Raw genomic sequence first — 15,008 nt, 5'->3', positions numbered from 1 at the left:
AGCAAATTTCTAGGTAGACCCAACAAACTTATTACACCCACACAATTACTAATTGCACCCAGTCAATTTTCAACAATGCTCTTCTATATTAAACATATCAGTAATTTCATATATCATACCCCAACCCCTTCTTATCAAACCCAGCAAACAGGTATTTTTTGTCGGTTTTTACTCATGCATCCAACTTTGAAGGTATATCTCATTTCGTAGTTAAGTATCAATCCATGAATACTTCAAAACTATTCTTAATTATAAGCTTATATAATGGTGTTCTGATGAAAACTTTTCTAACCGTAAGTTTTTTGAGTTATAGTGATCTGGGTTGAGGCCATTAGTTAGCTTGTTCATAGTTAATGGGAAAGAGTTGTTGTTCGGCCTTATTGAAGCATCACGTATGGAGTAGGATTTCCTAAGAATTGTTTGCAAGTTAATTTTAGTATAGATCAGATCATCCAATTATTGTAATTAAGCGAATAAAGTGATTAATATTATTGAAGACTATATACCTGATAAAGATTCTTCAACTGATGCTTACATTCAAGATTAGGAAACTCATAACCAATTTCGGTCACAATTAACTTCATACCCATATGGATTTGTTCTTGGACGAAGAATAATTTCTCGCAGTGCCAGGAATCATGTTCAGAAGCTCATCTTAGCATTGAACTCGATTTAGAGCTGTGCAAGTTTAGGATTTCATTTTATTCTCTTCATTAATTCGAAATCAAGGTAATTCCATATCTGTACCTAAGGGTGTGCAGATAGAAATTATTCGTCTCACGTCCTGAGGATAAATTTAAGGATTTTTATCCCGCTTCGTCCCGTCATGTCCCACCTTTAATGAAAATTTAAAAATTCTTATATATTTGTATCAAAATGAAACTTATTTATGTTCTTAATAACTCTAAAATTATATCAACGCAAATAGTAATGGTAAATTATAATTTTTTAAACATAATATGCATTTTTTTGTTAAAATTTCATTATTAAATGTTACTTTGTTAATGATAAAGTAAAAATATAGGTTTTTATTTAACTTCATATGAATGTGGGATTTGTCACGTCCCGTCCCGATCCCGTCCCGTCCCAATCGGGATTAATCCCGAGTGAGATGCATTCTTAAAAACCCTCGTCCCGTCCCGATTCAAAAGAGTGGGATGGGACGTGGGATGAGCCCCGTCTCGTCCCATCCCGCCCCGTGCCCACCCCTACTTCTATTGTTATATTTTTCAAAATGTAGACTTTGAAAACATTAAAATTAATTGCACCATCAATTCTTATTCAATTTTTAGTTTGCCTTAGGTCTATCTAACTTGATTAAAAATCTGATGGTGTCATAAGTGATGTTGTATTCCTGGCACTACCCATTGCTATCATAATTTTTCTCATGTATCAGGCCCTAGGATGTCAAAACCTTGATCAATGGGGACAGAAAGATGGCGCCATTTTTCTGGCACCATTGGTTATTCCATAAAGTGTAGTGTGCATATGACAAATAAAGTGTCTTAAAATATAATTGTCTTATATGATGACGTCACATTCCTGACACTAAGAAAAGTTAATTGCTTGAACACATTAACTAGTTCGCTACTCATTCCCTCATGCCATTCTACCATCAACTATGAAATCATTGTACTCAAATTCACAAATTATACACAAACCCACATAAGACTTTTGAGGTGTTGAACGCTTTGTTAAACAGCGACAAGCGTGGCCCGTGGACTAACTGTATCGATATTGTCCCAACTTAACCACCTCACAGGTGTTGGGTTTTAATCACAAAAGGTCTCGGTACAATTGGTTATTATCCACCCACTTAAAAGCTTTATTTTCTTTGTCACTTCTTAGATGTGGGATCTCTCTTCTCCAACACGCCCCCTCATGTGCAACCTAATTTTTAGGTCTGCACGTGACAGATTAACATCCCACATACTGGGATGAAAGAAACTAAAGTCCAGTAACCAACGACACTTAGTGGTCATCCAATCGGAAATCCTCCGATGACATGACAAAGTGGCACCCGACTCGGGCACATGAAAGATTAGAGGCGCGACTGGAGAGGGACCCGCTCTGATACCATGTTAAACAGCGACAAGCGTGGCCCGTGGACCAACTGTACCGATATTGTCCAAACTTAGCCACCTCACATGTGTTGGGTTTTAATCACAAAAGGTCTCGGTACAATTGGTTATTATCCACCCACTTATAAGCTTTATTTTATTTGTCACTTCTTAGATGGGAGATCTCTCATCTCCAACACGCTTGATCCATTCATATCCGACCAAAAGCAATTCATTCTAAACAAAAGTAAAAAGAACCAACCAAAAACAGCTAATATGCTTTATTTTAGGATATCGACCATAACAGAATACGACTTCTTTACTGGTAGTCCGCACACGAGAAACTGCTACTTTTGCCAGAGACTTCATCAAAAACCTGCTGTGAAACACAAGAACAAGCACAGGGGTGTAAGCACAGAATTCACAAATGAGTACGGGACATAGTACTGATTAACAGTTAAAAAATTCAGCATAGGGTGAAGATGACCAAACAGAAGGTGCTAATTAGCAATGTAGGAACAACAATCCTTCGCCAATCAAGTAGGTTTATCAAAGGATTCAAAAGATTAAGAAGCTAACTTTATGTAAAATCCAAAATGTCAATACTTGGAAACTTAAATTCACTGAGATTAACAGTTTAAACTCTAAAGTTGGGATATCTAAAAAATTGAAAATGGGTGACTGATGAAACACCAGGACATTCATTTCAAATGAGATGTGCTTCATCCCAAAAATCACTGTAACTGTGATATGCACAGAGTAAATCCAAGTACAACTATAGTAAATATGATATGCACAAAAGTCATAGTGACAGACTGACAGGAGATATGGCATATGATTGTCCAGAGTTATTATAAAAAGACTGGAGAATCAACAATCAAAGCCACCTATGTTGCCTACAAAGGTAAGCAGAACCAAATTGAAAAAGTCAGCAAGATCAACTGATAAACAAACCACCATACCAATTGATATACATACCGATGAATCTACCTGTGTTTGTTAGATTGCTGCTGAAGGGAGAGGTACTAGTCTGAACCAGCTGAGACTGCCTTCCTTAGTTACACCAAGAGGGCTGCACAAGAAAACACTTGGTTTATAAAAATTTTGTGATAAGGTTTCGAGGTGTAGATAACATTTTAAAGAACCGCAACTGAAGTTCAAGGCCTTAATGATGAAATACAGCAATTCTAATGTTTGATCAGACACACAATTACTTACATTTGGGGATGAAGTTTGCCCAAAAACTGAAGTTGCAAAAGGATCAACAAATAATGATTGAGCAGATGGAGTTGTAGATGTTTGAGAAAATGGACTTGGAGATGGTTGAGCACCAAATGGACTTGGAGATGGTTGACCAAATGGACTTGCAGATTGTTGAGCAGATGAAGATGAAGTCGGGGTATTAAAAGTACATGAAGATGGTTGAGCAAAGGGACTTCCAAACAGACTAAAGGACTTGGGTTTTTCTTTCTGAGGACATGACCGTGTGGTTAACAGGTTAAAGATCCCACCGGGAGGTACCGCATCACCTGAATATAGATTATGAAAGAAATTAACAGAACCTAGCATATACATTTTAATGACACCATTGCTGATAAACTTAGGGCAAAAGTTGAAGACTTCAAGCTGAAAAGTATACCTTTATCCCCCAATTGATAGTCTTCCCATCTCAGTTCCTCGTGAGATTTATCTTATGAATTGGCATTGCCGATATTGACGAAATACGTGAATGCCAACTCTCTGCATCATCTTTAGATTCTTTGTAAGGAACCACTCTACTTCCTCGCCCCTGGTGGCTCCTAAAAGCTGACTGCCTGAAGAGATTGTTGCTTTTAGAGATGAGAGATCTAACATTTAAAAAATGACAAATAAAATAGAGATTATAAGTGGGTGGATAATAACTAATTGTACCGAGACCTTTTGTGATTAAAACCCAACACATGTGAGGTGGCTAAGTTGGGACAATATCGGTACAGTTAGTCCACGGGTCACGCTTGTCGCTATTTAACATGGTATCAGAGCGGGTCACTCTCCAGTCGCGCCTCCAATCTGTCGTAGATTTGAGTTGGGTCTTATTTTGTCATGGGCCCATGATGGATACCACTATCATGTCATCGGAGAATTTTCCGATTGGATGATCACCAAGTGTCGTTGGTTACTGGACCGTAGTCTATTTCGTCCCAGTGTGTGGGATGTTAATCTGTCACATGCAGACCTAAAAATTAGGTTGCATGTGAGGGGGCGTATTAGAGAGGAGAGATCTCACATCTAAGAAGTGACAAATAAAATAGATATTATAAGTGGGTGGATAATAACTAATTGTACCGAGGCCTTTTGTGATTAAAACCCAACACATGTGAGGTGACTAAGTTGGGACAATATCGGTATAGTTGATCCATATGTCACGCTTATCGTTGTTTAACAGTTGCCAACTACGTTATAAGTTTACAACATATAAAAGTATAATACAATGAGGTACTCGTTTGACCTTTAAAAACAGTAGTTCAATTCTGTTGTGCTCAAATAAATAAATAAAAAGGTTACTCACCAAATGGAAATCGCTGAAACGGAGATGAAGCACCAACTTGGCTGCTGGAAGAGGTAAAAGTTGATTGGGCTAATGCAGGGGTTGTGCATGCTCGAAAGCCCAAAGAATTGGTAAAACCAAAACCAAAACCGCCTGGGGTGCTTGTAGGAGTAGTGGATGTAGTAGTGGCGGAGCCAGTGACAAACTGACAATATATGAGGGGTGCCACTATATGATTACTTGTTTCTTTAAACTCATTTAAAGAATGTTATATAGAAGATTTACAAATATATGAGGGGTGCCACTATATGATTACTTCTTTCCTTAAACTCATTTAAAGTAGGTTATATAGAAGATTTACATTGAGAACAATGATTTGGGGGTGCCATGGCCACTCTTGGCCCTAGTGTAGCTCCACCCCATGTTGGAAAGCAAAAGGATGGCGTAGTTGTGCCACCAATGCCTGGGGTGCTTGTTGCACCAGATGCTGGGTTGCTGGTTATGGAGAAAGTAGTTCCAGCAGCTTGGGTTATGGTGATACTAGTTCCTTAAGCTGGGGCTATGGTGACATTAGAGCCAACATATGAGGCTATGGTAATAGTGTTGCCAACAGTTGGATTACTAGCAGTGACAACTCTCGAGGTTCTGGTGAATTGGTGATGGTATTAAAGCTACCAGTTGGAGCAGTAGAAGTACTTACTCTGGGGGTTATGGTGATAGTAGTCCCAAGTCCCAACAGTTGGAGTATCAGCAGTGGCCGAAGTGGTGGTACAATTAGTGCCGAATGCTGGAGCTGGTTTACTGGCAGGGCCAAAATCAGGCTGACTAGTGGCATAAGCCGGGCAACTGGCAGTGCCGAAAGTCGGAGTAGTGGGAGTGCCAAAACCAGGGGTTGTGCTTCCGGAAGGACTCCATCCAAAGCCTTGTTTGGTTTCAGGAAACGGCTTTGGAGGATCAAAAGCTGTTGATTAAGAGAATGAGTTATATGTTCATGCATAACAAGTAAAGCTAAAGTTTCAGGAAATATTCTTCTAGCTTGAAACACGAACAAACAGAAGGCATGAAGGCCATGATCAATCCTAATAATCTTGGAACAAAATCACCACAATCTAATTGCGTAGTATCGAAACCCGAATCCAACAAGAAAGGCCTTAAAGAACTGTCCACTAACACCACAAGATTTATGACAATGTTAAAAACCCAATGGCAGCGTATCGAAATCGACCTGAATGAAACGCACAACACAAATTTGACAAACATGAAACACAATTACATGAACATGAAAAGAAACTAACATTCAGAACAACGAACAGCAATTGAAAAAAAATCATACAGTAATTGAGATAATACGAGGGATGCAGTAACAGAGGGATTAGGATCGGCTGCAGATCGAGAAAATATGAGGTGATTAACAGGATTTAAGAGGCAAATTAAGAATGTGAGGAACAGAGAAAGAGAGAATGTACAATATTTAGGGTTTGGAAAATATATACCTGAAATTGCGGATGGATGAAGGGAGAGACAAGAAGTAGGGGCCATCGATCTGCAGTCGGCAAGCGTATATATTTGTGTGTTTGCGTCGAAACTACGCACAAACCGCGGGAAGGTGGAACAATTTGTACGCTAGACGGTCCCTAAATAGAGAAATAAAGAAAGGTTACTAACAACATACTGTACATCCTTTCTTTTGATTCTGTGATACAAATCGATAGCCCCTAGATATGAAGCTGAAACAGAAGTTAGAATACAGAATTGTTATTATATAGAACATAGTCAACATACATTGAGTGTAATCAACAATTACTGCTATATGTGCCTTGCTCTTGTACATAATTAGTCATTCAATACAGAAGAAATTCATAACCAATTTGTTCAATAATAGGTCCACCAAGCAATGGGGTATTTGGACCTTTTTTTGGAAGTATGAATAAAAGCTCCCTAATTGAAATGAAATTCATTTTGATTAAGGTGTCGGCATAGAGGGGTGTTGAAATATGAAGAGCTGGTATCATAATTCACAAGTCATAACTCATAACAAAGTACTTCGTGGTGGTTTAGATAATATGGATTATGGAGTGTCAATAACTTGTCCAGTTGTGAGCTCGATCATTCACTCCTGATCGACTTTTCTTCAATAAAAAAGATCTCAATAGATCACTTGTCCTGATTTTCAATAGATGGATGATTTCGTTTAGGCTCATGCCATCAACTCAAAAAACCATCTTGTCAAGGAACTAGCTAGTGCGCCCATCTAGCTAAAAGGATCGATCCTACAATGAGCTAAAGAGCTTAGTCATGATCCTTTACGTACCCTGACTTGAATTGAATAAAAGTTGATGGGAATGGACGTGCAGAGTGTTCCAACAACCAAAGGAGTGGTCGTCAATTCGTGATTACCCAACAAATTAAAGCAAACTGACATATATAACTGTTTGATGGTCCTGGTGATCCCAAGAAAGTACTCATATTGAGATGAAGATATATTCGTGTTTTATATTTTGATACCAGATATATCTATGACTCTTATTTTGAGAAAACGATGGGAAGAAACCTCAAATTAAAGCATAACAGCTTGGTTAAGGAAATGACTGATGAAAGCAATTATCATTTTAAGGTTCTGACTTCTGAGTGTTATCACTATATCATCGTTAATGGACAAAAACAAAAAAGAAGATGAGAAGACTAGCTATAATCACATCTCCTTTTCACTAATCATATCTTAACATTGCATGATAGAAAGCTTGAGTAGTTGGTATCATCTTCTAACTGTTTGGTCCTGCATTTCGATCTGCATATCGATTAAAGTATCAATCATAGAGTAATTGACACCATGAATGTAACAACACTAGCAGAAGACTTTAATATGAGAATGACCGATGGGATAAACAACATAACTCCTAGTATATAATCCAGTTTCTAACATTCCGATAGAACGAGTGCAGAAGCAGCAGAACAAAGAACAGAAACAGATCATCAACACCATAAATTTTGGACGAAGTACGATAACTTACCCCATGCCACTATGATACTTTTTCTATTTGAGTTAGGAAATCCCATGTTATTCACTGATCTTGATTTAAAATGAGAATGATACATGCGTGCTAACTACCTAGCACATTATCTTTATGCTCAATTGACTTGTAATTAAACCATGCGTACGAACTAAACTCTTGTTTTCCTCGTTATGTTCCTTCTCTTTTTTAGTTTATTTGCTTTATTTCCTCTGTTTGATAAGTTTTAAGAATTGACGAGTTGTTCTCGACCACACAGTTGATGTTTAATTCTGTTTTCTGAGATGAAGTATTAGATGCCATGCATGCATATATGGTACACTAGCAGAGGTCAGAGTATATATTTATCTCCCTAATACAACACCGGCCACTAGATTGATGCCTAACAGCCTATTATAAGATATATACAGAAAAACTGGTAGGCTTTAAATAGTAAAAAACTGGATGACGTTTCATAAATTGCATAGGACTATATGAGCCTTGCAAATTATTCTAATTCCTGAAAAACTACCATATATGTACAGGAAATGGAAAGGATCAGTCAAAACAAAGTAGAAAAGAAGAGGAATCAAACATTTTATAATGTCGAAGTTGGTTGCTTAAAGCATTGATATGATTTGAAGAATTTTAATCTTGCTTTGTACCCACTTATTCTGGAGCCTGTCTATTAATTACCTCCTATCAAGCACATGCATAAAAAAAATCATTGATAAATAGGCATAAATTGAGAGGATGGTTTAGTTCTCTCTGCAGACTGCAGCCTCTTAGCTAGCTATAGGTTTTGTTTGTTATAAAACCACAGAAACTTAAATAGTTTTCCAGGAGATTAGTACGTGATAGCTAACTCGGAAGAGTTCTCTTCTACTGGTGTAACTGACAATTGCAGCGGAAATGAAGGGATTCGAAGAATGGAAGCCTTTCATTGCTATGGTAGCCATAGACTTTTCGTTTGCCATAGTGAATATTCTGCTCAAGAAAGTGCTTGATGAAGGGATGAACCATTTGGTTCTCATTACGTATCGATTGACAATTTCCACTATCTTCTTGGCTCCAATTAGCTACTTTTGGGAAAGGTAAGCAACCTTTGATTCTCAGTATCACTTCTCCTTGCAAGAACTCATTTTTTTGGACTTCTACTGATACAGAAGAAATTTGCTTGCAGGCACAGTAGACCAAAGCTCACACTAAGAATTGTGTGTTACCTCTTCTTGAGTGCCGTTGTTGGGTTAGTTAATCTAAAAAACAGACTCATTTTCCCACCTAGTTTTGTATTTTCGATTCTTATTTAACATAATGCTTAATTTCTTGAAGATCGTCCATAACACAGTACTTCTTTCTCCTTGGAATCCAATACACATCTGCTACTTTTGCTTGTGCATTTGTCAACATGGTGCCTATGGTCACATTCATCATGGCATTACCGTTTGGGTAAGAATTTATTACAGAAATATCAGTTATAGACTTCATGAATATTTTCGATCGACCTCTTCAAGAAAATGCTGCTCTTGTTTTGTTGACAGGTTGGAGACGGTAAACTTGAAATGCAACAGTGGTAGAGCCAAAGTACTCGGCGCACTGGTGTGCTTATGCGGTGCAGCAATATTGACACTTTACAAAGGAGTTCCATTGTTTGATGACTCGAAATCTACGAGTACTCAAATTACCACGATAGATCATGTTATCAAGCTGAGCAGCAGTAGAAACAAAGAGAGATGGACAATAGGTTCAGCAGCATTGGTTGCAGGAACTCTGTTGTGGTCTTCATGGTTTCTAGTACAATCAAACATAAGCAAGCTATATCCATGTCAGTATTCCAGCACTACTATAATGAACTTCTTTGGTGCCATTCAGTCAGCAATCTTAGGTTTGTGCACTAGTAAGAACCTCTCCGTGTGGGTTCTGAGAGGAAAAGCTCAAGTCCTCACTGTCATGTTTGCCGTAAGCGATTTCTTCCTTTTCTCATTATCATTGTTTAGCTTCTTTCAAAAACTGAACATTCTATATAGAAAACTAGCTATTGGAGTGTCATTATATGTTTCCTGATTTTGAAGAATTTATTCTGAGCATCAGTAAATAACTTCGATCGCAAGAGCACTACTAAATTATTCTCCGTCTCTGAGTGATTTCTTGGTTGATAAGAGAGCTATTGGTGTGTCCAGGGGATGATAGCATCAGGCTTGGGCTTTGTAGGGATGTCATGGTGTGTGAAGAAAAGGGGACCTGTGTTTACTGCAGCATTTAGCCCCTTTGTTCAGATTATGGCAGCGATGATCGGAATCCCAATGTTTCATGAACAACTCCACCTTGGAAGGTGAATTTTTCTATCAACTCCAGACTAGATTGCCAATCCCATTCATAAATCATAATGTGTAATAAATACCTGTGGTGCTAACTTTGCCGGTTGGCGCTACATTCGCATTGAACAGCTTATTGGGGTCTATCATTGTAATAATCGGCTTGTACATTCTTCTCTGGGGAAAGAAGAAAGAAATGCAGAAGTGTATGACAAAACTAGCCCAGGAAGCCGAAGCAGTGAAGGAGCAGGAGCAACCTACACCAGTCACCATCAGAGTTTCCGTTGAAGATGATTCAAGGTGTCCATGAAGCCAAGTTACACATGGTTTCTTATACAGATGTTTTCTTTTTCTTCCCTCCCGATTGTTATGATCTTCTAACAAAACAGTTGGTATAACCTGAATAAAAGAAGATTTGAATTCTTCCCTGTTTATTGATAATGTCAACTAGGTTCCTTCTCATGAATTTGCTAGACATGCTGATTTTGTTAAGCTTGGTTCACACCCTGCTATTTGTCTATTCACATCCCACATCGAAGGTAAGCAGAAGCAGGGACGTAAAAAAGCATACGTAAGAGAACACAAGTGAGGTTAATCAGCAAACCTTTCTCGGCCTTTTGACTAGATCAAGTGTATTATCTGTACTTATTAGTTTAATATCTGATATTGGGAATCAATGGTTCACACGAATTGATTTTTTTTAGGGGTGAATCCATCACAATAACTTGCTATTGGGTTCATTTTTGCGTTGCACTACAGCAAAGTTTGGCGCACCCTACTAAATCCAGCTCAAACTTGTCTTCCATGGTTTGGGGATCATTACATTTTGGGTTTGTATCAACTTATGTTTTTTTTTTTCACAACCAAACCAAGACTTTTTGTTCAACTGGGAACTTTGAATTGTGTACGAATTATATATAAGCCCCCAATCTAATTTGCAGGCACATTCTCTCGTTTCTGAAAGTAAATATGGTATACCATTGATATGTATGTTTTAGATTATCACTTGGCTACTTAACATAAAGACACACTAAAGCCATAAAAGGCTTATTATTCTTAACCCACTCATTGGAAAAGTAAATCAAGCCGTTCCTCTTTTCTTCAAGTATCACATATGGTCTCACTCATCATCATGCTCCTGATGGTGGTCGCTATGAAAGTTCTCATTCTCCTTCTCCTTCTCCTTCTTCTTACCCTTCCATCCCTTCTTCTCCGGCTTACCATGGCCATGTGGATCAAAAAAATCCGTAATGTCGAGATGAACACCTGGATCATTAGTGGTGTAGCTTCCCCCCATCATGAGCGAGTTGTTGACGGCTTGGAAGTTGCTGTTCACATATGTGCTCAGCCCCTCGCCGTCTCCATGTGGAACTCCTTGATGAAGACCATGATGACCACCACGTTTGCGAGGATTTTCTTGATGATCATCCAACTCGCTTCGCAATGTGGCTCCGGTGTTGTTACCTGCAAGGGTGATGATTCTCACACCATGCTCGTCCTCATCCTCGTGGCCGTGGACGGAGCCGGATTTGTGGAGATCGGTTATGCGATTGGTGATGGAAGTGACCATGTCGCGGAGCTCCCGGTCGAGTTGCTTCTGGCCAGTGGGCTTGCCTGCCTCGGTCGACATGGTTATGATCAAAAGGACACAAGGATGGAGATGGTGATGAGTTTGAGTTGTGAGTAGAAGGTTTGAGGTTTAGGCATTGCATGGGATAGGTAGATATATAAATGAGTAAAGGAATAAAGTAATGCCTTAATTGGCAATACAAGGATATTAATTATTGCATATGGGGAAGAAAAATAAAGGGAAGAGGGAATGTGGGTGACTTGAGATTTGGTTCATCCCATGTTTTGTTGGACTTTATGCTTTTGTTACTCACACTCCTGTTTTGGGAAGTTTTAGTTATGTTTCAATTAGTATAGCAATCCTTACATGGACGTAAGTCGGAAGAAGTATCATAAATTATTATTGCCAACACTTCAATTCTCATTGTATATTAATCCAATGAGTATCTACTACATACCGATTTAGGCATTTAAATAGAGAGCTTAATTATTTGAAACTGATTCCAAACATCAGATTAATAGTAGAAACTATAAATGCTAGAGCATTATAGATTTATCTATACGGTAACATCATATGCGATGCAACACGAAATCATGCAGTTGACAATTGATTTTATTTCTCTGGTCCTACTCACTTGCACATCACGGCTGCTCACTGCCACATTCTATGCAACATTATACCATTTTCCGACCATTGTAATATGAAATTTAGTAATTTACAGTTTATTAAGAAATTGCAGAGTTCCGAAATTGGGCCATATATGGTTTTTTTTTTCTCGACGCAGTTTGGCGGGTTTGGCGCAGTTCGACCGTTCCTACACTATTCATGCCTTTTTTTGCCCCTGCTCTCTTTTACATTTACGACAAACGAATCTGGGTCGTTAGTTTTCCACAGCGCGCATACAATCTCTTCCTCTCTGTCTCTCCCTCTCTCTCCCATCGTTCTGTAGAGTTTGGCCTCCTCTGATTTGTCTTGATCGGTAAGTCCTCCTCTGGGTTTCAATCTGATCACCCTTTGCCTCGCTGAATTTTCGGTTGCAGTTGTTAGGGGTTGTGAATTTTTGATCTGCCATTGTAATGTTTGGGGTTGGAATCGTCATCAGATCAAAATCTATGTAATTCTATCAATTCTCAGCGAATTTGTCTTAAGATTAAGGTAGAATTTTTTTGTTCTTAGATTAAATTTGAGCTATTGGGGCTGCAATTTACTTGCTAATGAGTTATCAAGGAGAACATAGCAGGTGTGCAACATATGTAATTCTTGATTAGTGTGGCTGTCTCTTCTCAATCCTTTCATGAAAGGTATAAACTATTAGTGAGTTTTCTGTGTGTCCACTGTTTTACATTGGAATGTGATTTTGGCGCAGGTGTGCTTCCTAGTTCCTAATATTTGGCGCTGATCAACTTTACCCATTGATTCTGAGTCAAACGTCTAATTGACCAAACTTACATTCCTTCTTTTCGAATCGAAGAGTTAGAATCAGATTCGATTTGGGAATCAAAGAATGGAGAAGACGAGGAACAAGTACAGTATCGTTGTCCCAACCTATAACGAGCGCCTCAACATCGCCCTCCTCGTCTACCTCATCTTCAAGCATCTCCGGTAATCCTTATTCTTTCCCCCAATCTCTTATGAATCCCTAAAACATTTGAATATCCAGCCAAAACGGTGACGTTTTAATCTGTTTTTTTTGGGGGGGGTCTAGGGATGTTGATTTTGAGATCATCATTGTAGACGATGGGTCCCCTGACGGGACTCAGCAGGTGGTTCAGCAATTGCAGGACCTGTACGGTCAGGATCGCATCGTAAGTAGAAGCCCCTAAATAGTTGTGGATTTTGAGTTTAGGGTTTGATACTTGGATTGATTTGGTTGTTTTATGTTGACGTGTTGCAGCTGTTGCGAGCTAGACCGAAGAAGCTCGGTTTGGGTGAGTGTCATAGCTTTGTTATTGACTTGTCTGTTTTGAGATGGATAACTTGGATTGGGTAAATGAAATGTGGATGTTGTTAGAATTGGTAACCAATCCTTTCGTTGTTTGCGATTTTGCAGGAACGGCTTACATTCATGGATTGAAGCATGCGTCTGGGAATTTTGTTGTGATAATGGATGCAGATTTGTCCCATCATGTAAGTTGATCATCATTCTGATTATCTGATGTCTTCCTTGGATATGCTTAATTTCTTTGATTAAATTTGTCAAGGGTGCGATGCCCGATAGCTGTATTTGAATCGGTACTAGGCAAACACTAGTGAGGTTTTCTGAAATGTTCTCTGTTGCACTAGGTCAACCTCACTCCTCACTTTTTTTTTCTTCTGTGTATTTTTAATGGAGCTATCTTTTTTATTATTTATTTTGAAGAGGGTGATAGCTGCTGCCTGCATATATTAGTATAGAATGTAATTTGGTTTAAGTTGATTCAAATGCTAGAGCATTTAGCAGTAGGCAGAAATGTTTCTGGGAAATTATGAGATTTGAGTAATTTCATTCAAATCATCAGTATGTCTTCATTCTACTATCTTAAAGAAGTCTTAGATTTGAAGTATCTGTTCCCTTTAATAATTCGTATACAATTTCATCAGCTTCAGAGAATCACTTGTTTATTCATATAATCTGTTTGCTTCTTGTGCTGCAGCCGAAGTATTTGCCAAGCTTCATCAAGTGAGAACAATATCATTTCACTTGATTTGCCCACTATACAATACTGTGCTTAATGTCTTGGATGTTTTTAATGTGCTTGTGGCATATTCATCAGGAAACAGTTGGCGACTAATGCTAGTATAGTTACTGGAACCCGTTATGTTAAAGGTGGAGGTGTGCATGGGTGGAATCTAATGCGCAAACTGACAAGTAGGGGAGCTAATGTACTTGCACAGACGCTTTTATGGCCTGGTGCATCAGACTTGACTGGATCTTTCCGGTACATGAGTTAATTTTGGCATTGAGCTATGAGGAAAGTCATAGTTAGCACAATAGTAGGACTCAGATTGTTGTGGTTCTTTTGTAGGCTTTACAGAAAATCAGCTCTTGAAGATATCATTAGTTCCTGTGTCAGCAAGGGATATGTCTTTCAGATGGAAATTATAGTTCGGGCTTCTAGAAAAGGCTACCATATTGAAGAGGTAGATAAAATTACATCATACATGCTTTTCTACTGTGGTTCTGGATGAGATTGATAGCTCTGTGACGTTGAAGCCTTTTTTTTTGTTGCTTGTTCTGCTTGCTTTTTCTATCTTTGATTCCAATTAGCTGGATTCTCACTGTTCCTGGTCCTTTTGCCTACGTGTACGCACCTGCAGGTTCCAATCACTTTTGTTGACAGAGTATATGGTATTTCAAAGCTTGGAGGTTCTGAGATTGTTGAATATCTGAAAGGCCTTGCCTATCTTCTTGTTACAACATAAGACATTATTACGGTTCACTGCCATTTACATTCATACTAGGCCGGAGCATTTGTAAACTTTTTGAGTTACTTATATCCTTTGGCTCATGACTTGGGTTTTGTAGTGATATAAACTAAATTAAGGCCACCATGAAAGGTTTCGCAG

The 15,008-nt window shown here is 38.5% G+C and overlaps 3 protein-coding genes and 1 pseudogene across 3 annotated transcripts; 3 read left to right on the top strand and 1 right to left on the bottom strand.

Annotated features, from left to right (window-relative positions):
• Nucleotides 1-8,337: 8,337 nt before the first annotated feature.
• LOC126793880 (WAT1-related protein At3g30340-like) lies at nucleotides 8,338-10,333 on the top strand. Its single transcript, XM_050520507.1, has 6 exons — nucleotides 8,338-8,671; nucleotides 8,761-8,823; nucleotides 8,910-9,026; nucleotides 9,119-9,536; nucleotides 9,758-9,909; nucleotides 10,025-10,333. Exons 1-6 carry the CDS (start codon nucleotides 8,490-8,492, stop codon nucleotides 10,200-10,202), a joined length of 1,110 nt encoding a protein of 369 aa, XP_050376464.1. The 5' UTR covers nucleotides 8,338-8,489; the 3' UTR covers nucleotides 10,203-10,333.
• A 160-nt stretch (nucleotides 10,334-10,493) lies between these two features.
• Nucleotides 10,494-10,671, top strand: LOC126796539 (uncharacterized; annotated as a pseudogene).
• Nucleotides 10,672-11,012: 341 nt separating this feature from the next.
• Nucleotides 11,013-11,522, bottom strand: LOC126794170 (uncharacterized). The gene has a single exon (XM_050520829.1). The coding sequence runs from the start codon at nucleotides 11,520-11,522 to the stop codon at nucleotides 11,013-11,015; it is 510 nt and encodes a 169-aa protein (XP_050376786.1).
• Nucleotides 11,523-12,348: 826 nt separating this feature from the next.
• On the top strand, nucleotides 12,349-14,991 carry LOC126793881 (dolichol-phosphate mannosyltransferase subunit 1). The gene is made up of 9 exons (XM_050520508.1): nucleotides 12,349-12,441; nucleotides 12,829-13,064; nucleotides 13,168-13,267; nucleotides 13,357-13,390; nucleotides 13,513-13,589; nucleotides 14,096-14,121; nucleotides 14,216-14,380; nucleotides 14,468-14,582; nucleotides 14,760-14,991. Exons 2-9 carry the CDS (start codon nucleotides 12,967-12,969, stop codon nucleotides 14,862-14,864), a joined length of 720 nt encoding a protein of 239 aa, XP_050376465.1. The 5' UTR covers nucleotides 12,349-12,441; nucleotides 12,829-12,966; the 3' UTR covers nucleotides 14,865-14,991.
• The last annotated feature ends 17 nt before the right edge of the window (nucleotides 14,992-15,008 follow it).

The sequence above is a fragment of the Argentina anserina genome, chromosome 5 (assembly GCF_933775445.1).
Source record: "Argentina anserina chromosome 5, drPotAnse1.1, whole genome shotgun sequence".
In the NCBI taxonomy this organism is placed as follows: Eukaryota; Viridiplantae; Streptophyta; class Magnoliopsida; order Rosales; family Rosaceae; genus Argentina; species Argentina anserina.
Note: the sequence above shows the minus strand (reverse complement) of the source record. Positions and strands in the feature narration are given on the sequence as shown.

What these genes read in the sequence shown, in the direction of transcription:
- LOC126794170 (XM_050520829.1), bottom strand. Translation starts at nt 11,522, where the DNA reads ATGTCGACCGAGGCAGGCAAGCCCACTGGCCAGAAGCAACTCGACCGG.
- LOC126793880 (XM_050520507.1), top strand. Translation starts at nt 8,490, where the DNA reads ATGAAGGGATTCGAAGAATGGAAGCCTTTCATTGCTATGGTAGCCATA. An exon ending in TTCTTGAGTGCCGTTGTTGG is followed by an intron (nt 8,824 to 8,909) that starts GTTAGTTAATCT and finishes AATTTCTTGAAG; the next exon opens with ATCGTCCATAACACAGTACT. An exon ending in TCCTCACTGTCATGTTTGCC is followed by an intron (nt 9,537 to 9,757) that starts GTAAGCGATTTC and finishes TGGTGTGTCCAG; the next exon opens with GGGATGATAGCATCAGGCTT.
- LOC126793881 (XM_050520508.1), top strand. Translation starts at nt 12,967, where the DNA reads ATGGAGAAGACGAGGAACAAGTACAGTATCGTTGTCCCAACCTATAAC. An exon ending in TGTACGGTCAGGATCGCATC is followed by an intron (nt 13,268 to 13,356) that starts GTAAGTAGAAGC and finishes GACGTGTTGCAG; the next exon opens with CTGTTGCGAGCTAGACCGAA. An exon ending in AAGGCTACCATATTGAAGAG is followed by an intron (nt 14,583 to 14,759) that starts GTAGATAAAATT and finishes ACGCACCTGCAG; the next exon opens with GTTCCAATCACTTTTGTTGA.